The sequence below is a fragment of the Microchirus variegatus genome (genome assembly GCF_963457635.1).
Source record: "Microchirus variegatus genome assembly, chromosome: 12".
NCBI lineage: Eukaryota > Metazoa > Chordata > Actinopteri > Pleuronectiformes > Soleidae > Microchirus > Microchirus variegatus.
This window is the reverse complement of record NC_139813.1, coordinates 10,506,867-10,530,457: the sequence shown is the minus strand read 5'-3', so window position 1 is coordinate 10,530,457 and position 23,591 is coordinate 10,506,867. Positions and strand designations below refer to the sequence as shown.

The following is a 23,591-nucleotide window of genomic DNA, read 5'->3' as shown; positions in this document are numbered from 1 at the left end:
TTACAAAGGAGAGGCGCTGTGTGGTCCCTTGCGTTACGATGTGCGCACTGTAATGCCACGCTGCATGTCTTTTTATGAACAGACAAAAGCTGTTTGAGCTGCAAGTACAACTGTGAATATAGTGCAGTCTTCTGACAGCCTTGGTGGTTTAAAATGACTTGTCAAGGAAACTAAAGTGTGCACATTCATTGTGATGTTTCACACAAAGTGAGTTTACTGCATTCTTTGGGCAACTATCCAATTTCTTGTAAAAAAAAAAAAAACTGATGGACAAACCGCTCCTTAAATCAAAACAAGAATAAACTGCCCGAGAAAAACAAAAGGGGTGCCTAAGTTAGAGGACCAAAAAAAGACCAGTGTTCTTTCCTTGAGGTTGCTCCACTGCAAAGGTAGAAATAAAGGAATAAACTTCATTTAAAACCTAATAATTTTCCCTAACGGCAAAAATGCAGAATAAACAGACTCGGGCACACTGTGATGCTGGAGAACAAAACTTAAAGTCTAAGGACAACAGTAAAATGACACATTTCATTTATGACTGTACACTGCCGCTTCCTATCACAATCTAGTGGCTTCGTATAATATTATATTCTTCAGCTCGGCATATTTGAGGTCGTAAAAACACGAGGGGGTTGGTGTTAAGTATAGTTTGGCGTTATTAAGTGCTCTTCTACTGTATTAAGAGCCTGTACCATTAAATAGAGGTCAACAAGGTCAAGTGCAGCGTCATTTAAGTTGTAATAATCTTGAAATGCTGTTAAATTCAGCTTGACGTTATCAAGTTCTGTGTTGCAAGAGTCAGCGATGCAGGGCCAGCGTTTCAGTTGATCAATTAACAATATGTGTCTTGCCCCCCCTCGTGCGAGCCTTCCTAATTTCGATTTTGTTATGAGAAACAGTCCCTCTTCTCCAAGCTTCTAAAGTAGGTAATTACACTGAGAGATTCCCTGTGGGGGATTAAAACAAATGACACAGAAAACACAGCTCGCCACTTTCCCAAGCTCTGCCCCCGCTCTGAAACCTTTTGCTTGTAACGCCTACACGCCCATGAATACACAAGCAGACGCAATAAAACACGCTGGCAGCTCATGAAAATTAGTGGGGTCAATGGGAAAAAAAGAGTTGGGAAATGGATGTGGATGTGCGTCACAATTTATGAACATGGTGTAACTGCTCTAGCATTTGGGAGGTAAACAAAGCACGTGGTATTCATATAGCTTGTGAGGATCGCTGCAGAAAATGTGGTCTGTCCAGCTAGGTTTGAAGTGACAGGCTGCACGGAGCATTACTCATCATTACAATCTCTTCTGGCAGCCTATTTTCATCACATTACAGTGGTATAATGAAGTGTAGTGTGCTCGCATCCTCAGGTTCCCCCGACTAGTTTGCCGTCTGCATCAGCCAGCCATTCATTCCAGTTGCTTTATTGAAAGTTTTACTCGTACTTGTATAATCAATTCATTATGTGAGAGTTGGAAAAGCAGCTGAAATATTCATATTTGTCCACCTTTAATACTTGATCTCTTTTTAATTAACCTTTTTTTAGTAGTCGCATTGAGATTAAAAACTATTTTGTTCTGATGTTGTTTTATATATATATATATATATATACTGTATATATATATATATGCATAACTTTAAAGTTGCATTATGTAATAAATCTAAAGCAACCGATCGTAAAATCCTCCTTATATGTCACAGAGACTCAGGAATAATGTTCATATAACAAACTGAACTCACAAACAACAACAGTGCAGACTAAATATTCGCATTAAAAACATATTTTGCAGACTGCAAATCTTGTTTATGTTTTGAAATCATGTTTTGGCATGTGGCGCCACCTACCGCCGTCTACCAATCATTTCAGTCGGTAGGGTCTAAGCTGCCGAGCAACCACGGGTTGCCAGTTACAGTACGTCTAAGCTACAATGGCGGAGAAAACGAAACCTAAAAGACCTCGGTATTTTGAATATGAGTGTAGTAACCGTGTTTGGCCACATTCTTACATATGGTGCCTTTATATAAAGAATGTTAAAAAAAAAGTATTTTGTGAGACCAAGCTTAAACAGGATCGGTTAGCAGCATTATATGTGCAACTGGAAGTTCATCCACTACATGTAACAATGTATCTCAACATTAAGCTTTTACAAATTAATTATTTGGCCATAATTGAGAAGCCCTATGTTGTCTTTACAAATAAATATATATAATTAATATGTTATATTTCCCAGGACAAAGAATACACTTTATATTTGATTTAATTTGGTAAATGTTTACATTTCTATAGCATGGTCACTCCAAGGCAGAATAGTGAGTGGTATCAGGTGAACAATGGAGGTTGTTTAGTTAAATATTGAATCGAACAAATTGGGTGCTTTGACTTCTGAAATCAGCTCTGACATCATCTCTTTCTGTCTGTTTCGCTTTCTCTTTTCCAGGAGGAAGGCAAAGTTGCTGTGACTTTCAACATCGGGACAGTGGACATCAGCGTTAAGGAGATGAACTCGGCTATAAACGATGGCAAATACCACTTGGTCCGATTCACCAGGAATGGGGGAAACGCCACCTTGCAGGTGGACAACTGGCCGGTGAATGAGCACTTCCCCTCAGGTAATGCCATCCTTAATCCTTTCTCTGATAAAAAAAAAAATATATTAATTGTAATGGTATCATAGCATTAAACCCACTGGACACCTCCTGTGTTTTTTTGTAAATCAAGGGCCACAACCAAAAAGGCAAACGGATCATTAACTTTCTCCTGCTGTTCATAGCAAAACATCTTACAGGTGCAAATTGAGCTCCTGTGATAAACCATTCGTCAAGAAAGAAATTCTCATGCCCTCAAACCTGACTCCACACAAGAGAAGCTCACCAAACTCAAATCCATTGTCTTGCAGGAGGTAACTGTGTAACATCTGGCCAGATCATTTCAGGGAAGGGTTTGAAAGGCACCAAGAGGCATTCGGTCAGTGGGCAACAAAGAGGAGGTTTGAGGCAGGAACCAAGGGTGGCCTGTTGGCCAGATAAAGCTGCTGCCTGCCTGTATCTCTCATCCCCAGGTCAGCAGAGGCAGCACAGCAGCAGAATACAAATGGGGTCATCAAACAGTAACCCGGCTCCATTTGGAGACTCAGGCACTCTCTTTGTTTGGAACAGAGATGTGCTGCTCAGTGAGCCTGGTGAGAGGGTGAGAAAAGGAGTGAGAGAGAGAGCAAGAAGAGAGGGTAAGGGGAAAACATTCTGCTTCTTCTTCTTAACAGTCCATTAAATTGAGTTGGCTCTCCTGGTCTTTGCTATCTACACCTCCTTGTTAGCAGTAGTAGGAGCGGCCACCTTTTTTTTTCTTTTTTTCTTTTCGTTATTACTCACTCTTTAATTTCACTTAGTTTAGCACGGCAGATGCACAGGGAAGCAACATGGGCACAAAGTGGCTGTTGAGGCAAGGCGAAGTCGGGATGACAAAAGATAATATGAAACTTCATTGATCTCTGAGGTGCAATTGTGCCATTGCAGCAGGACATAATTGGACGGAAACAGATGTACAACAAGTAGACAGTGTTGAAAAATAACTCGTGTTACAATGCCAGATATGGAGTTTACGTGTCCAGGCATACAACTGTGCGTCACAGGCTAAAATAAAATTGGGGGAAATAACTCTGTAAAATGCTGATATTACCCCAATGGTAAGGAGCAAACAAATAGGAGCTGATCTCTTTCTCTTCTCAGCCCTATGTCTCAGCAGCCCTGCAGCTTCTAGTTGCATGTCTTCAACAAGGACAAGGGGGCGCCTCCTCCCCTGGCATGACCTTGGTTTGGTACAGTGCCAGTGCAGGTGATGCTAATCTCTTCTGTCTCTGGTTTTCTTTTGCCGTCGGCTGTCTTTCGCTTTGCTTTGAACAGATAAAGTCCGACAGGTTTCATAACTGCAATCCAACCACGGTAATGCTGGGGAAATACCGAGATACCCCGCATAACGTGGCACTCGCATGTGCACGCAAGTGACAGCTTCCATTTTGCACTCGCATGTGCGCTAACGCTCACCCATCACACGGCTGTACATGACCGTGTTGTTGTGCAGAGTTTTGTCAAAGAGCTTGGTCCTGTAAGAGGTTATGAATTCGTCACGTGTAATGGCCTGTGATTTTCACCTGCAATTACCATTCGCATCAGCATTGAAAAGTTGTTTTCTATAATCCAATGCAAGTCTCCATTCAGAAATCACTGCTAAATGGCCATTCAGTTTGTGCCTCAGTTTAAGTAATGCGCAATTTTCTGGCTTTGAATTCCTTCAAACGTATCCCACTGAGATTGCTACCCTTTCAGTCTGTCTGCCATTGTCTTGGAAAGCAGTCGGGGTCAGGGGATCGAATGCGTGGTAATTTATTTTTCTCTTCTGCACAGGTAATTTGCAGGACACTCAGTGATAGTAATTCGACAATGATTGATTTTTTTTTTTTCTTTTTCTCCCCCCCCCCCTCCCTTGTAAAGGCATTGTCATCTCATGAGTAATTACATGTCAGGGTGCAGAGTCATTGACTGCTTTCTCACACTCCCAATGCTTAACTTGAAGGCAGCAGCTGCCACAAGGCACTCAGGTCGTTCAATAAACAGTTACCGGATCTGGTCGTGCCCTCGCTCTCTGTGGAAGGGTACGGGTGAAGACAAAGGTGTTGGTGGTTTGTTTGTCAGTCGAAGTTGCTAGCTGAACAGTCTGATGAGTGTAAATTGGTGTTTGCAAAGATGGGCCACCAAAGTAAAGAGGTAAGAGCTGGAGGTTTTGTTGTTGTTGTTTTTTTGAATAGCTGGGTCTGCTCTCATTATAGAGCAAAATACAACTATTTCCTTTTTTAATATATTTATTCAAATTGTGCTCACTTAATAAATTGTTGAAAAATGTCAGTAATACAGTCACTAAAAATGTGATGAGAGGGAGACTCGTGGGCAGTCGAACGACGATGAAGGACATTATAAACAAACCCCCAGGTCAGGAAGAAGTCAATGTTATAGTTTATGGATACTGTCGATTGTAAAAGGCAACAAGTGTAGCTTCCCTCGCAGTTTGGTCACTGTCATAAGACACTGCAGTTACAAAATGTCAGTAAAGACACAGGTACATTTCTGTTGTGTCATGTAATGGCGCTTTTCCGTTATACAGTTCTAGCACTATTCAACTCGACTCGGTATCAAGCACGTCGATTTCCAATACCATTTTAGAGATTTCCTTGCTAAATGTTTGAGATGAATGCATGTTTTTTTAAGTCTTTTTAACTGATCTACAGATCGCCACTGTGCGGTTTGATTCTTGTGCCGGACATCACGCTCATGACTCTTTTAGTGATGACACTCGGTGGCCGGCAGTCTGACAACCTCACACTTTAGTATTGGCTCATCTTCCCCGGAAATTCGCCAGAGCAGACACCAACAAAAGCACCAGGTACTAGTTACTATCCCTAATGGAAAGGCAAACAAATAATAAGTAGAGTTGAGCCGTCCTTGAACTGGATATGGAATAATGCAGTTCATTTGATGTAAATAGAGTCATAATCTTTCCACAAAAGACATTTAATGCCAAATACAGTTTGATTTCAGTTATAACGTTTTAGAAAATAATTGTACAATCATACCATACTTGTGTTCATATGCACATGTAGTTTCCTCCTGGTGCTCTAGAGCACCAGGAGGAAACAAAAGATCTTTTGTTCACATACTTTTTAGTTACTAGATTCCCCCAAAAAATTGACATATGAAACAAAAGGAAGAGAAATTAAACCAGAAGTAACAAAAAGACTGCCAGGAAACTGATAAGGCGCCATTAAAATGTTGTCACCTACAGCAGAATGTTAGGAGCAAAGGCAACGACAAGTAGGTCATTTGCAAAACACCCATAATGGGGATTTGTCTGAGCCACTAAGTGTTTTACCTTTTGCAAATATTTAATACACAGAGTCCCAGTTTTCTGTTGATTTGTGTTGTCTCTGTTAGGACTAAGCAGATCATGTATTTCAGTTTGTAGAACTAACAACTTCTACATCTATTTATTTGAGTCAAGATTCCTCAGAGCAGCCTAAGAAGGGATTATGGTTTTTGAGAACCTTTTAAGTTTATAATGCTGAATAGAAAGGCATGTGAGAAGAACTGTAATGTCTACCTTTCCAAAGAATATAAATATGTTTTGTTTTGTTTTTCAGAGGAGCATTATCCTAACTGTTCGTGTTGTAGTTACAGTGGTGTTGAACGGGTTTCCATTACACTGAGATGTTCCCATGCCATTGAAAGACATTTCAATAAATAACATTTTAAAGTTTTATTGCAACAAAGCCATTTGAAGCGGTGTAAACACACAGAAGAATGTGCAAAGCAGAATGTGCACCTCATACTTGACTGTAAAGTTTTTTTGTTTTAGGATCATTGGAATAAATTCCCTTTAAGCCCAAAAGGCCTATCCACTCATTTTAGAGCAATATTTAACTATACACAATTCTTCAGAGAGATTTTTCACAAAAGAGGTCTATAAAATGAAAATTGTGCATTTTAATGCTGGAAATTCTGAGCAATAACACTTAAGATTACTTTGGTGCCTCACAGTCCCATTCTTCCCTACAACAATATACCCTCGCTGATCCCATACAGGCTCCTGCAGCTTACACGTGTTTGTGTGTGGGTGTGGAGTGTGTATGTATGTGTGTGTGTGTGTGTGTTCACTTCTTTGTCTCCCTGTCTCTAATTATTCTCTCCCTCTAACATTGCCCTCTCTGATTTCCATTCTCTTCTTGTCCCCAAATTCCTTTTTTCATGTGCGTTTATCATCCGTTTCCAGTCTGTGTTCATCGGGACTGTGCATCTCTCCTCCTATCCTGTGTACTTTTGTGACAACCCACGTCACTGCAGGGGCTTGTCTTTGTTTAGCGAGAGGGTTTTCAGTTTTCCTTATATAACATCCCAATCCCCTGCACTCTTTGATTTTGGATTACATGATCTCTTTCGGTTTGAATCGTCGAATCAAAGAAATTACGATAGGGAGCTTGGCAGAAATTGTGCGTCACACGTTGCCGGAGCTGGCTGAGGTTTCAGGCGTTGTCTCAGTTGAATGACCATTGGTCTAAGTGTGCTGCATGGGCCGCAGGGAAAATGCATTTGTGTGTGTCTGTGCATTTTCTCCTTGGTGGATACAAGGAAGAACGGCCTTGTGCTCATTTTCTGACTCAAACATGCAAAGGCACTGACGGGGGCCATGCACTGATGCACAAAATGTTACAACTTGTAACAGGCGCACTGTTATCTGCCAATCTTTGCCTTGAAATACAGACAAAGGTTTTCTCAGGAACAAGATAAATCCCCAAGCTTCCCCAGTGCCAAACACACGATTAGCCATAGATAAAATCTTTGTCCCTCTCCAAACTCAGGCTAAGCTGAGAGTAGATGGTAATTCATTCATTCTAAACCATACGTTTCACCTGATAAATCATGAATTTACTCCCTGGCTTTTGTCTGTCGTCTGAGAGAGAGAACGGAGGACAGAGCAATGGCATTCAGCAGAAACAGGGGGGACATGGGTGAATGTCGAAGAAATGCAGCCACCCAGAGAATACAGAAGCATTTAATGGATTAGATGACAGGAATAAGTTGACAAAAGGCTGCAAGAGCTGACATATAGACAGGAGAGGTGGGCAGAGAAGAAGTGAACGGGAATGAAGAGTGTAGAATTGCACTTGAAGCTGAAGAAGCCGGCTGTAGCCAAGAAGCGCAAGCGGAGTTGATTGCACTGGAGGGAGACAAGAGAAAAAGAGAATAGCAGGGAGCAGAAGAAGGAGCAGAGGGTAGATGCTCCACAGTGGGCTGAAGAGAAAGGGAGAACAGAGAGAAATCTGAGAAGATGGAAGAATAGCCAGAAAAGGAGAGCGAGGTTGAGACAGGGATGAAAGTAAAGTATAGATTGGAAAGGAGGTGGGTGGTACAGGATATTCATAACCAGGGGCTGCAGTAGCTAGCTGTGGAGTTGAGCCATGGCATGATGATTTTTGGACATGGCTGTGCTATGTCAAATGTACTTATTATCCACAAATGGAGAAAATGCCAGGAGTGTGTCACGGCAGCCATTTTCACAGTTCCGATGCACTCTTAGCCCCAGTTCTGTGATGGAGCCCCAGTGAGATTAGTCTGGCAAGCAAACAGACTAAAACAAAGCGGCCAAGCAGCCAACCAGCAGATGACTGTCGCTGTGCCAGTGTGTTGATTGAATAACTGCCATTAAAGGGGAAACATTTACACAATGTTTTGGCTGGGAAGGGAGAAAAGGTGCACGCGTGCATTTGGGATAAAAATAGACACACATACAAGCACAATATGAAAACATGATACACTGTAAGAATGGTGGCCACGTCAGTCAATAGCACTGCAGTAAATCACCTGCATCCTATAAAAGTTGCAATGTACATCAGAGCATAATATATATATATATTCTGAGACTTTATGTTGTTCAGACAACTGTATTAGAAAAAAACACACTCAGCCAGTCTCTTTCATCCAAACTACATCAGTGTGTTTTTCAGATTCATGATTTTTCAGCAGTGAATCAACTTTTTATAAAACGGCCACAATCTGGAAAAAGTTGCACCTTGTGAAAAAAAAAGCTTCTCATTTTTTTATGAACCGATCTCTTTTTTTTTTCAGTGCTATCAAATAAACACTTAAAATGTTAAGAGCATCAAGAGTGGAAATAGGTTGAAAATGAAAAAGCAATGTTTGGTTTGTGGTGTATATTCAATGTGGTCAATTATCATCACTTAACAGCAAAAAAAAAAAAAATCTGTGAATCTTTATTATTTCTCCTAAATGCATGCAACTTAATAAATACAGGACTGTACTGCACCTGCACACATATACGATATATCATACAGCAGTAAAATACAAACACACATAACATTAATTAGGATTAACCATTAGCTACAGGTCACAAGAGACCAATACAGTTAGCTGCCAAAGCCTTAAACATATTAATATGGATTGTTTTATAATGTCACGGTTTCATTCAAAAAAAGAAAAATGTGCAACTGGCATTCAGATGAATCCATCTTTTTGACAGTCGGTGCTAATTCTGGCGATAGATTTAATTCAAACACAAGAGGTGATCGTTCTCAGTGGAGAGCACTTGAGTGCAACACTGGGTCAGTGTTCTCGGCTCAAGGAGAAACCAACACAGGTAACGATGTGTCAAAATGTTATAGTATACTATATAAAGCTGTGTGGACTTACATAAGTCACATGAAACACAGACATAATGACACACTGAAGCCTTGATTATTTCCTTACACTGATATAAGGCGCAACATATTGAGGTTCTCCATGAAAAGCTTTACTGAAAAGATGTTACAGGCATACAAGTTTTAAATCAGGATATAGAATTAAGGTGATACCATCTTGTTTGTAATGCAACTTGGTAATAACAGAGGTTAATAGTGTGGTGATATTGCAGATATTGATATTTCCAAAGTAATATCCAGGAAATAGCCTGGACATAAACATTGCTGTATAGGCTATTATGAATATCTGTTATAAACATATTATAAAATGTTGACATTATCCTTATTTAATCAATATTAAACATGAAGAAAGAATATTCAGAAAGAAGAAATTAGGTTGTTATTGATTAAAACATTATAGTCAGACCCTCATTAAAATAAAACAAACTCCACCTCTTCCATGCATGATCACTGAAACATTTTGTGAGTTATAACATTGTGTGCATCAGTGCATCAAATCTACATGGCGCTAAATTCCACTTCCCTCCAGTAAACTGTAAGGCTGATGCTTTAAAAAAAAAACCTTGAAGTCAGAGTGACTTCTTAATAAACACTATCACTTTCAATGGCTAGGTCATCCATTCTTAAGTCACCTTTAGAAATTGAATATCAAATTGACAAACTATAGAGATTTTTCTCATTAGTTGGACAATTAGCTTGTGGTGTATTCATTACAGGGATGCTGTCACCTCATTAATCACCCAGAACTATGTAAGAGCTTTACTTGAGATCACACGGTTAGCAATGCACAGCAGACGTAAAACCTCCTCTTCTAATATTTGGATGTTAAATTTTCAGCAAAAGACAGACAGTCTCCCTCCCTTCTTAATTCCCCGGGCCAAGTCGACCCACTCGACCAAAAACTCCAAACCTTTTCATCCGTCCTCTGGTTTTCACATACAACCACTGTGCCTCCCTCTTGTCTAGAGCAGTGTGTGTGTGTTTGGCTTCCACCTGAAAACCAGCTTGAGATCAAAGGAATGAGGAGGAAGCCCTGCTACTTGCTGATTAACCTGCTGGCACTCTGCAGACACAGTCCTCCAGCTCCTTTCAGCTCCCGTGCAGCCGTTGCCTCACTCCCTCTCAGCAGGCTGTAAACTGAGCACACGGCTGTTTTCCGTCTGAATTCAGACTCAGGTATCACGGGATGACAGAAAAGATCGAGTTGAGAGAAGCAGAAGAAAATCGAGTCACACTTATGATTTATCTAATTACTTTGGAGCATATGTAGCCTAATGAATGGTTTGATGAAATTGTGGCACATTGACTTTTTATGTACAGTTTTAATCAGCAGGTGAAATCAATGCGGTTCCAACTCAGCAACTAACTGTGCAATTATACCAGAAATGAATACAGTGCTTCTGGGTATTAGGGGATGAGTGTGATATCAAAGCTTGGTGCGTGTGTGATGTGCTCTGTAGATCAATCACCTCAGAGAAATGTATCAGCCAAAGTGGACACATTTCCAGGAGGCTCTTTCTCACAGTCATGAAGCCTTGCCCTTTCAGTATACTGCGATAAATGTTGCCAAACGGTTCCTTTATTCTTCCAAGTGGGTTTGCCGAGTTACTTCACGGTGTCGTTCATAATCCCATGCAGGCTTCACACGAACCCCCGATGTGTTTGACAACAGAACTGTTCATCTCACCTCTCGGTATCAACACACCATCAGTGGCTCGCAGAGGGAATGTTCCTGTGATTGTCATCCTGGCACGTTCAACACATGCAGGACATTTTTTCCAAGGCAAAAATAATATGCACACAACTGTTCCTTTAAAAACTGCTCTATTATATTTCATTCCTAGAGTATATATATACTTGCTGGGTGTTAGCCATGGTCTCAGAAGAGAGGATATGTGAAGCTTCTCCTCGCCCAAAAGGCCTCCCACCATGTCAGTAATGATCTCATTTGTATGCATTGTCTTCAAATCTGTGCCACTATGGGACTTCCCTCCCTATAGTTCCGCACAACCACAAATTACCATCTCTTCTCCTAACGTTGCCACCCTTTTTCTGTAAGCCTGCTGCACAGCTCCCTTCCTTCAAATGAGCTACTAAACCAAATTGTTCCTCGGCCCTTGAAATATAAAAGCAGGTGGTGTCCAGTGGGAAGAATTAGTCCACATAAATTAACTCCAATGTGCTTCAGAGAAAGGCACTTAATACTTGTCTGCTTTTTTAACCACTTGATTGCCCTCGTTTTGTCTTAACAATGAAATATGATCCATGCATTTCCTGTGTTTGTGCCTAATGTTCCAGGTTATTTTGTTGTTTCCTTGACTGCTTTGGATCTGTGCTGTGCTTTTTAATCCATAGATATTCTGTTACATATTGGTGTGGACTGTGCTTTATAAAATGTTATTTTTTAAAGAGTTAAACTAAAGAGTCTTGAATAAAAGAAAAATCATCATAAAGATTCTATAAATAGTTCTAAACAGAGATAAAACTCATCATAAACCACTGTATAAATGTGTGATGTCTGTTGCTGTTGCCAACTGTTTCAAGCTGTTTGTTAAATTTCCAAACTTTAAAGGCAACAGCGACATTGAGCGCTATCAAATGGCAAATAAGAAAATCCCGTTCAAATATACCCGGCCAGTAGAAGATTGGCTTCAGGAGAAAGGTAAATCTTTATCCAACTTCTAGAATGTTTTTCCTTTGAGTTTCTGTCATTTCATCGGCTTGTTCCCTTTCAGCCTCTGAGAATGAATAACCATCTTTTAAACCATTTTTAAAAAAAACACTGTAAAATAGAAAACCGTTTACTTTTTTTTTTGTTTTTATTGATTTTCCCCTTTTTGTCATAGTCATCATTTTGTAATTTTGTTGATTCATCGTGTCCAGTTAAAGGGACTGAGATTAGACTTTATAAACAGTGTCACACAAGATTTTAAATATTATTCGTTTCTAACCTTTTCAGCAAAATGGACTAGGAGAAGGCATTATTTATGCCACAACAGTAGGCCATTTTGTTTTGCGAGGAGAATTAGCTCCCTTGGCTGAAATCCTCTGCAATGTTTGAGCACAAACTAATCAGTGGGCATATCCCCCCCTGAAAACCTTCCAAACAGCAGGTATATTTTCCCTGCTGTAATTTATCTGCTTGTATTATACACATCACACACTATAAAATTCTCACTTGTTTGCTGATGGAGAGCTAATTGGAGCCTTTTTGACAGCAAAGCGTCACAGTGAGCCCTGCCAGGCTACACTGTGCCCTGATGGTGCGTGTTTGTGTTTCCATCAGTGAAATTATCGAGTCAGCACCTTGTTTATGTTGAAAAAACATCTGCAGGGATTGAAAAAGTATTTTACTCCCCTGTCTCTTTCTCTCTCTCTTTGTTTTGGTGCGTATTAAATTTCCGATTCAACATAATATCATTATAAACTGTATTTAAACTTCATTGCACATAAACATCTTAACCTGATTATAAAGTCCCTTTAACAACCCCGCTAAAACAGACAGGTCTGAAAAATCCCATTAATGCTGCATGCATGAATCCACACATGCTATATTGTTTTTCGCTTCTGTGATATGAACGTCCTGTCCCTGTCATTCCATGCCCAGTGTGTTACGTATAATAACTGTGCAGTAGCTGCCAGTGTAACAAGCTCGCAGTGCTGTGCCTCTGCAAATTATACAATGAGATTTTTAATTATGATTCCTGTATTGTGAAAGTTTGGTGTATTTTCTTTTCATAATTAATGCATGAGCAGCGTGTACTGGCAACGATATGTACGCCTCTCCTAATGAAATTCACCACGACAGGTTGTGAGTGCATATTGCTCATACTTTATCATAATATGCTAAAGCCTGTATACATATTTATTAATCGTTTTACCGCATGAGTCCACTGCTTTGTCCAGAGAATATTAGGCGTCTCTCCAGAACATGCTCCAGCTCATTTTTCAAACCATTTTTTTTATTTTTTTTTGTTACACCTGCATGTGCTTGCTGGCAGGAGATAATGTTGCTATAGCTGCAGAGTGTGTTGTTTTCATCATTAGCAGTTTTTCTCACTGGTGCTTTTTCTTGTCTATCATAAGAAAACGCTTTCCTACTGTATACAGCGGTGCATATACCTGCAGGTTTTCTCAAAGTATAGGGAAAAAAAAAAACTGTGGTTGATTAGAAGAGTCGGCTACTTTTTCCAGTGTAAAGGCATGTTGCATCACTGTTACACTTCTAACCATTTTAACGTCATCCACACTTATTGAAATAAGCAGTGAACTAATGAAGCATAAGTGAAGTATAACATATTTAATCTTTAATTACTGCATCTTTTTGTTCACAAAGTGTAGTCCCTCTAAGTACAACCTTTGTACTTTATAGATCACCTTCATCTTGCCTTATATACGATATGATACATATACCTATATTGTCCCACAATTAGGGAGATTCCCAAAATATACAGTACATGGTCAAACTCTTTTCTCCCTCCTGTACCAGGCCGGCAACTGACAATCTTCAACACCCAGGCCACTATCTCCATCGGCGGAAACGACCGGAAGCGGCCCTACCAGGGTCAGCTTTCCGGCCTCTACTACAACGGCCTTAAAGTGCTCAACATGGCCGCCGAGGGCCACGTCAACATCAAGGTGAACGGAAGCGTGCGTCTGGTGGGTGACGTGCCGGCCAGTCGGGGTGGGGCACGCACCACCACCTCGGTTCCGCCGGAGATGTCCACCACCTTCATCGAGACCACCACGACCCTGTCCACCACAACCACGAGGAAACAGCGCTCACCACCTACTATTCAGGTACGGCAGCAGCTGATGGGATTATCGTGAATGTTTGCGTGCTTCTGAATGTGTGTGAAAATGATGAATCAATGTGTGATGTGACACAAAATTTAAAAAATACTGCTGTCTTGAAAACACTGATATGGTTGATTAGCATTGTGTGAGCCCATTTGGCAATGACTTGAACGTGACAAACATTAATTTATGCTTAAAAGACGAACTTTAGCTTCAAGTTTAGATCCACCTCCCAGTCCTAACTAGCCCTATCTAAAAATGATGACATGTTTGATGCATATTTAATGCCCAGACACATTGGCATGAGCCGTCTCATCTAATTATCTGCAGGAAAGTACATGATTGTATCCTGGCCATTAACACAATGTCAACCAAAAATGATCTTAACTCTATTGTTTACCTCTAGTTTGCTGTGAGCTTTGACCTCATCTGAGATTTGAATACTTTGGAAACTGATGTTCTGAGTTGAGTGGAACTTGGTGTTTTGTACACACTCTGTTGTCTAGATAATCAGGTTCAGAATGAGACAAAGTGAAATGTCAAAATGAAACAGAAGTCCTCCACCAGTCCTTTATGTGTTTTGTGATTGAGTGTGGGTGGGTTGTAGCCGTGCTGCGTTTTTCCCTGCTAAATCACTCAAGGTCAGGATACTGTATTTCTCAGTCTATTGAGGATTGAAGTGCTGCTGCTGCTCACTGAGGTGTACAAAGCCGGCCGTGCTGCTGCCCTCTTTCTCTTCATTTCTCTTTGTTTGTCCGTGTCTCAGTTTCTTTGTCTCTGTCTGTCTCTATCTGTCACTCACCCGTTCTGGCCTAACAGAGGCCTTTCTCCAATACGCCCTGAGTCCAAGCCAATGAATGTCACTGCGGTGCCAAGAAAGTAATCACGCCAAGCAGTCCTTTGACACCGAGAGGACAAATTGAACCATTCGGCATTCATATTAAAGCAGTAACTCTCCCTCAGGGGTGAGACCAAGTTGAGGGTAGAGGGACCACTGGTATCAGCCTCTTCACCTCAACAGATCGCCTGGAGTGTAGTGATGATGGCCCGACATGTCAGCATTGACTCTTGTATGTCTCTGTAGTGTAAGTGCAGGTGTAGAAAGTCACAGTCAGAGATGTTAGAAAGCCGCTAAATAACATGAACTGGACAAAACTTACACACTTGATACATGGTACTGAGAACTGGCATTAAAGCGGTTCCGGTGATAATGGTGCTACTGTTGATATGTGTGTCGTCTATATTCTAGCCATGGCAAAAGTAGCAACAAATCTGCCCACTGCAAACTGAGTAAACAAAGAAATTTATTTCTTGAAGTTTAGAAGAAGCCACTACATGCTTCAAATCACAGAATCCTGGGTCTTTGAATTAGGGTTGCTTGATCGCTGTGAATCGATTCCTAGTTAGGGTGTGGTGATCACATTCCAGTGCTGTTATTGTTTTTTTCAGCCAATCAGCTGCCCAGAAAGCACATGGCTACTCAATATGCAGCTGAGGCTGCTGCTCCTCACTGCTGCTTCAGAAGCTGCTGTGTGTGTTCACCATTGAATGAAGATGGACAAGGAAAAGCGCAGAAGAACTAAATCAAGGCTGCACATCTTAACATGGCAGAGGCTTCTGGTCATGTGGGCGCTGATTCTGCTATGCGAGCGGACGTGTTAGCGTTGGCATTTAAGCTAGCAGACTTTATGTTAACGCGTAAAACCATAAAAGTTAGCAGACTTCATCATCACAAACTTTCTCCAGACACAGTAGTTACCTCTGAGATGATGACATGATGCCAGCACCCCAACCTCTTATTAACCTTCTCTCTTCTTATTTGGTGAGTTTTCATTAACGTCAATAATCTAAATTATGTTAGTGTTCATTCAAAGTCTCATTGTGGAGACAACTGCATGCTTTTTGTTTTCTTTGCCGTTGTCACCAGTACGAAAAAATTACCTTAGGGTTGAACATGGAAAATTTGATTTCGGAGCTGGGACCATGTCAGTGTGTGAAAGGACTATGAGGGTTAAACTTTATAAGTCACTGGTCTGTCGCTAAATATACTGTAAGATGTATAGCTTTTCAATTAACAATAATAATAATAATGCATTATATTTGAAGGCGCCTTTCAAGACAATCAAGTGGAGTCCATTTGTTTCAATTGTACAACTTGCCCTCTGATGATGAGATAAAAAGTACACAGTTCCCAGTGCTCCACTACTTTTCTACATTCAGGTTTCCCCAGCACCATATTTTAAAGAAGTATCAAAAGGAGTATTGATTGTATCGGTATCTTTAAGGTGTCCTAGTGACAGTAAATTGATGAAATCCTAACAATATGTTCCTGAGTCTTCAAATGTGACGTTTGAAGGTCTGGAGCAAAAAGTAAAGCAGTTTATATCCACTAAGTCTAAGAGATCAGTAATCTGTGATGATGTTGACAGAGCTGAGATACATTACACCGCTGTCTCAACACCATCAGCAAGGTCATATTAGATAAGGAAAAATACGGCATCTCTCAGAAAATGGCATTTAGTGTCATAGGCTATTAATATCAAAAGAAGTCAATATACTTCTGTGTGCTATGAAAGAGCTTTTATATGAAGCACTCTCCTGTTCCAAGGTGAAATGATGAAGTGATACCTCTTGTGTCAATACTCAGGATGCAGCTTGTAGTTTCAAGATGATGCATTTTCCTAACTTCTCAAAAAAAAATGTAGTTTTCCAAGCGTCACTTTAACGTCCAACTTTTCACTTTACTTTTGTGTTCCTTCTGAGAGCGTTTCCCTTGTTCTTTCGTCTCCCAAAAGCTACCATGGCGGTGTCTGCCTTGATTCACACCGCTGTGTCACAGAATTTCATTTGCCAAGGCCTTTAATTTAACAGTTCCCTGGTTGGTTGTCAAGTATTGTGGTGTAAGAGGTAAAGAGAGGGACCTGTACCAGTTTGGCAGATTTCCCCACCCCTCAGGGTTAGGGGAGTCAAGGAAGCTGAGCTATCATTAGTGATGTATTGCAGCACTGAAAGGGAGCTATAGGCATCTGACACGGGTTTTGAGCTTGTGTGCAGCTGTGCAAGGAGTGCGATTTGTTTGTGTGTGAGCAAGTATGTGTGCGTGCTCGTGTGTGTGAGTTTGTTGGTATCTTCTCACACATATATTTTTGGTAGACTTGTACAACACAGTTTTTTTTTTTTCCGAGGCGAGAAGTGGTGAATCCTTCAACCTCTCAGCAACAACAGCACATGAGACAGGAGTGGGAAGTGGAAAGAACCAATCTCACGCTTAATTAATGGTAGCTCCGCGGGGACGAACCAACATGACAGACACATTCTGTTTTCATTTTACTCTCCCTTTCGCTCTCATTCACTGTGTTACTTAGCCACTGTGTGGGTCAAGTGGTCAACTGAAGAATAACACTGGCAAGAAAGGAGTTTCAACCTCTCCCAGTGCAAAAACCAATTACTTAAGTAATAGTTTGTTATACTTTAAACTATTATTTTTATATGCTGTTAGTTGCTAGAAAACAAAAACTAGTGAAATGTGTTTCATTTTAACACAAATCTACAGTTTAAAATGTTAGTTAAAACTCCTTTTAGTTGATTTCCAGTTAAAATGCTTGCAGAATTTAGACACAGGGAAGAATCTGGACTTCTTTCAGTAACAATAACAGCACTGAGCAATAAATTATACAATATGATGAAATGTTGTGGTCTAGGTGCATTTGAAAACATAGTCTTAAAGACTCTTTAAACTGATAATTATTGTTTATATATATAAAAAAAAAGGTTTCAGATGCTTTAAATTCCGTATCTTACCATTCCTGTACTCCTTTTTATCAGCTCAGCCATACTCAGTTAATATTGGATACCTATTTGTAAAGGTTTCAGTCAGAGACGCTTCATCAGCCACACACAATGTTTTGTAATGTGCTTTTCGATTAAATGAAGTCTGCTGCAGTCTGAGAGGCACGCCCCGATTTTCAAACCCACGGTGACAGCAACTGTAATGAGTTGCCTCGTCATAGCATTTCTTCGTGAAAATTATAAACGGTCTCAGTTCATATGTCAAAAAAGCTGCCTCCTTGTGAAGGTCATGCCCACCGCCTCAGCCTCGGTCCTGCTGTCAAAGCCTCCGCGTCTTTTAAGGTTTCAAACCGAGTCATCGTTCATCCACTTAGCAGCGAGGACATTTGTTTGATTTGATTCAGAGGAGGGTGACTAATGCAAACCATGTTGGCTGTATTTGCCTGCTCCCAACTCTCCCTCACACTCTGAACAAAGTCATGATAATATACCCACGCAGGAAGCCGAAATGCTAATATAATGGCAAGATTGTTATTTCCTGCACTGTTGCATATGAGATTTTACACACTGAAGTTATCATGGAGACGTAAAACAGTAAACAAATGTCACGCTCTTCAGAAACACTTCACTTTTCTCTCTTCCACCGTCATAAACACTGTGTTAATTAGTTCTTTACTGACTTGGCAAAACAAGTGAATAAGGGCTAGAACAGACGTAATGCAGCAAATAATGTACAGTATATAAACAAGCACAGTGAAATAAATATGACGCTGTTATAAAACTGTTTATGTTAAGAGGCATTTAAGTCTCGGGGGGGACTCCTTCTTTTATCGAGCAACATATTCTCGCTCTAAAATAATAAACATTTGACATTAGCTCTGCTGGCTGTGTGAGCTGCGGTGTTCTTAAGTGGTTTCTATTGAAGTTTAAATGGCGAAATAATTATTTTTGAAGTTATGCAACACTTGATTAAAATTCTAGTAAAAGCCTGCAACATAAAAAGCCAGTAAGGAGGGTGAGAGAAGATGTCCTTTTAAAGTTGGATTCTTTATACATTAAGGTCTCCTCTAATGGCGTATTACTGCACGTTTTTGGACGACTTTAAAATGATTTTGCCATCATTTGGGTTTTAAGAGTACAAACGGAATCTGTGGGTGTCGGAATAGAAAGAAGTGCTCTTGCGTTTGCTCGACACGTCCCATCAGAACTCTCAGCCATTAGTTTACAAGATGGTTAATGTCGGTGTCAGGGGTTTTGATGATGAAGAATAAGAAGGTGTGCAGTGTGGAATCCTATTTTTGTATTGTCGAACTCACAATTCGACAATATTAAGCAAGTGCAATGATTCATCACTGGCGTAGTTTTTCAGCTTCAGCTCTCATTCCGTATGATTTATCACGTGGCGTCTTCAAACTCTGCACGCGCTCCGTTATTTGGCAACTACAACAGGGGGAAAACTTGATTCTGGCAAGCAGCGTTCAATGCCAAGGAGGCAACGTAATACATGAAACTCGTGTAAAAGAGTGAGCCCAAGCAAGACACTGAAAAACATTTCAAACTTTTGAGTCAAACTGTGATCTAGAAACGTGAAGGCTTGAGTGGAGGCGGTAGAGCTTTGCGGTTCGAGGCAGCATTGGTGTAGCAAGAAATGAGTGAGGGAGTAGTCTAAATTAAATTGACCACCTTGGTGTGAGCGCGTGGCTGTCAGCTGATTGCATTTGGGGCAAATGACTACTGTGTCCCGCATGAACAAACGCAAGGCTTAATTTTTCATAGATATTAGCACTCTATATGCACAATTTCAGTCATCAGCCATTTTTTGCATGATCCTGCCAGCAGTTAGACATAAAAAAAAAAAAAAACATCTCGTTTTTGGAGATAATAACCCATGAAAAGTACTTTGTACTTTCAGCCTTGGAGATTGATTTTGCAGCTGTAGTCCTCTGCACCATGCGCGCTTGCTCTTCAGATGTGTGGATTAGCAAATGCGTGGTGATTGAAAGCTCTGTTTTACATATACTTGCACTGGTCACCTGGAATATTTTGATACTACCGATGAGTATTTACAACACAGACATCATTTAGACATGGGGGGGAAAATAAGCAGTTATAGAATGGCTGCCTGCCCTTCAGCTCTGCATTATTCCAAATGAACCAAAGAGCAGATTTTCTGCTCGCTGGTTTGATGTGTCATTTTGGGAATGCTCATTTATGCAAGCCTCTCATGGGAGATCTGCGTCTCTCGTTCTCAATTAACGTGCGCTGCCGGCCTGAGATGTTTGGGAACAATTAGGACGCGAGCCTGCAATCTAGATTACCGTGGGGGGAAAACAGCTGGGAGAGAAACACTGAAAGTGATTTGCATGGCTGCCGCGTTGAAGAAATTGCTTGCGTCCATCATCTTCAACCGGCCCAGTGCTCAGGAGACGGGGAAATGTGAGGTAAATTGTTTGTAGTTTAATTGGGGTCTTTTTCTGCAGACGAGAAGTAAATAATGCCATATCAATGCGCTTCAATGCACTTCTCACACATGAAGTGGCAGATATTCTTCCATTTCCATATCATTTTTCACAGTGATTGTAACGGATCACGTCAAGTGGAGAGTTACAGGAAAGTTTAGAGAGTCAGAGCAACATGCAGCTCCCGGTCATAAACGAGAATCCACTCACACTGATGCTCGACAAGGTTTGCACACTAACTAACACTTTCCTTTCCTTTTATTATCGCAGTTTTTCTCGCCTCGCCTCTTTTCCGCTGCCTCTCTTAAGTACGTCGGGGATGTTGCTTAACGCCTGGGGATATATGATAATCACTGATGCATTCTCTCTTCAAGAGGTAGCGAGGAGGGTGCTGTGCAGCATGCTGCGTGACTCTACGTGGTAGTCTGTTAGATGATGTTTGATGACCGTGTTCATCTGTTCATATATGTGAGTGCACCTGTGTGTGTGTGTGTGTGTGTGTACACACACGTGTGTGCACTCCACTCCTTCACCTGCTGTCAGCCGTCTTTTTTTTTTTTCAATTAGTTCATCTCTGTGATCATCCTCCCTCACAGCAAGAGCTCAGTCCTGCCAAGTAATTGTGTAAAGGTCGAAGTAGAAGTAGTCTCGTATTCCACAGGATGTTTTCTCCATTCATTCCTTACCTTTGCCTCTTTCTTCGCCTCTTTCTTCATCACTATCCCCACCTCTCTCTGTCTTTTCTGCTTTTCTGGCTGCCCTGCGCTGCACCCTATCCTCCCAGTGAATAGTGGGAGATGAACGCTGGAGGTTTTCGCTACTCGCTCAGTCGGACCAATTAGCAGACTGCCAACTGCGTGGCTCATTAGAAGGACACACACGCAGAGAGCCAGGGATCTACACACGCGCACATCCATGAACAGAATGTGTTCTCGGATCTCTTAATCTCGGCCAAGTGCATTTGCAAACGCGTGCACAAGCCGTTTAAAGCTGCAGCAGGCAGGATCACTGAAAGAGCAGTTAATAGTTTCACCTGCAGGTTATTTAAATACTCACTATCACAACTCAACAACTTTTTTTGAGCTCCTCTCATCAGATGAGCATGGACAGACGTCTTTGTTTCATATGCAACAGATGGCCCAAGGCAATCTCTCCGTTTCGGATACTTGCTGCAAATACTGACACATGTTTTATTGCATTTACTGTCTGGTTTCTTTGCAGTGTAGGAAGGTTTCAGTGCATCCAGCGCCATAATGGACCTGTATACAGAGTAGTTGCTTTAAACTGCCCTGTGAGACAGAGGTGTCATCATCTCTCAGATTTTGTTTACATCATGCTGAGAGGTTATTATCAAATTATTGACCACTAACAGCAAATAAATCCTGCCCACTGTACCTTGAAGCTACATTAACGTCCATATTTGCACATGAAAACCATCAGAGCAGCACAGCAGCAGTGTATTAAGATTTTCAGTGTGTGTTGCCATAGAGTTCGCCCCCTACCATCATGACAAACTCATTCCCAGCACTGACATGCATTATCTGTCTTCTCTGTCGCCCGAGTGTGTATATGCTACATTGCGACTCCCTTTATGAATTTTTCATGTCACTTGTTGTGCAAGAGAATATGCACATAAAGCTACTTCCATTAGGCTTCTCTGTGTGAATGTGTTTGTTGATGTTCACAATTTAATGTCTGTAGATCATGTATTTTGTTTTTTATATAGATATATATATATATATATATGTGTGTGTGTGTGCTCAGGGGCAGTTTGTCTCTCAGTGTGTGAGAACCAGCAGCTAGCTACGGGGGTTTTGAACCACAGGGGTTTTTGTAATGGATGTCCCCCCATGCGTCACAACACAGCTTATATAGATCCTCCAGAAATGCTTGTATGTGTGTGTGTTAACCTGCTGTCTTGTCAGCCGCCGCTGTCACGGCGGGGCACTTGCGCACAAAGGGACAAGCAAACATTTACACACATACACACGCACACACAGAGCCCCGGCTGCTTCTGAGCTGATCGGCAGGACATCAGTATCTGCTCTGGGTGGTCCACAGGCTCGCCTCACACTGTGCTGATTTCAAACATGGTTGACTGGTTATAACTGCGGACTATGCAGCTGCATAGGGCCCCACAGCCACCAGGGGGGCCCCCAAACTGCAAGTTCAGACTCATATTTTATTATATTTTTGAGAATTAAAAGTACCTGTCTTCATCTGCACGTATTGGATGCATTCATTATGCATATATTAGCAAAGCATGTAAGTGTTTGTGGGGTAATCAGAAAAATCTCTACCTCGAGTTTGGAAAAAACAGGGGCCCCCAAATAGTATCTCGCATAGGGCCCCAAAACAGCTAGAAAACGGCCCTGTACACAACTATAACCTCAACCACACAACTGAAGCAAAAAAAAAGTCACACTACCAGTCACAAAATGCTCAGTATGTTTCCATGTACAGTTAAGCCAAGCTGTGGTTGTAGTTAGGCTACTTAACCGTCCTTGTCCCAGTATTCAAGTAATAGTGGGGAAATGATTTATTGAGTGAAAAGTGTCAAACTCCACTGGGCCAGGTGGAAACATGCTCCCCTTTCAGCTTGTTAGTAATAAGCAGTTTATGGTTGACCTATTCTGTCACAGACCAAAACAAATTAAGCCGGTGGCTAGTTATTTAGTCATGTCTTTACCAACCATGAACTTTAAAATATTAAATTCTTTGAGCTGGCAGAGCATAAACCTGAAAACTCCTTTTCAGTCCAAAAATGCACTGGTTAGGATTTTGCTATGTATTTCTTGCTTTTTTTCCATGTCAAAGCTCAGGGACGGGAACTGTGGAACACGCACGGAGAGTTCAGGCCAATTTGAGTTCAGTTGAAATTCCATCACATCCATCCTTCTACCACTTTATCCTCCACATGAGGGTCGTGGGAAAGCGGTGGTGCCAATCCCAACTGACAAAGGACAAAAGGCAGGACAGGGCGGCAATCCATCACAGGGATGACACACTTATACCTACAGTCAATTGAGACTGTCCAGTTTACCAAATCACAAAATCTGCATGTTTGTTTTTGGAATGTGAGTGCTTTTAGACAGACGTGGTTCTGGTTCTGGCTCAGTTCTGGAGTCTCAGAACCGTGGCGCTTTCTGACGGACTCGCCCATGTTCACACCAGTTTAAGAGGAACCAAAGTGGGAGGTCATGGGAGGACTCTGCATTACTCAGGTGGAAGTGAACAACTTGCACTTTTTCGCCATACTTCCTCTACTTTTACCGCTCGTCTTCAC

General features: G+C 41.2%; 1 protein-coding gene across 1 annotated transcript in view; it reads left to right on the top strand.

Annotated features, from left to right (window-relative positions):
* nrxn3b (neurexin 3b) overlaps positions 1 to 23,591 on the top strand; it is a gene marked incomplete at both ends in the record, with an annotated part of 300,207 nt that overhangs the window by 251,175 nt on the left and 25,441 nt on the right. The window contains 3 exons of the mRNA XM_083899178.1: positions 2,439 to 2,610; positions 11,833 to 11,922; positions 13,750 to 14,060. Of these exons, the coding sequence (XP_083755304.1) occupies positions 2,439 to 2,610; positions 11,833 to 11,922; positions 13,750 to 14,060 (573 nt within the window). The remainder of the gene's footprint in view (positions 1 to 2,438; positions 2,611 to 11,832; positions 11,923 to 13,749; positions 14,061 to 23,591) is intronic.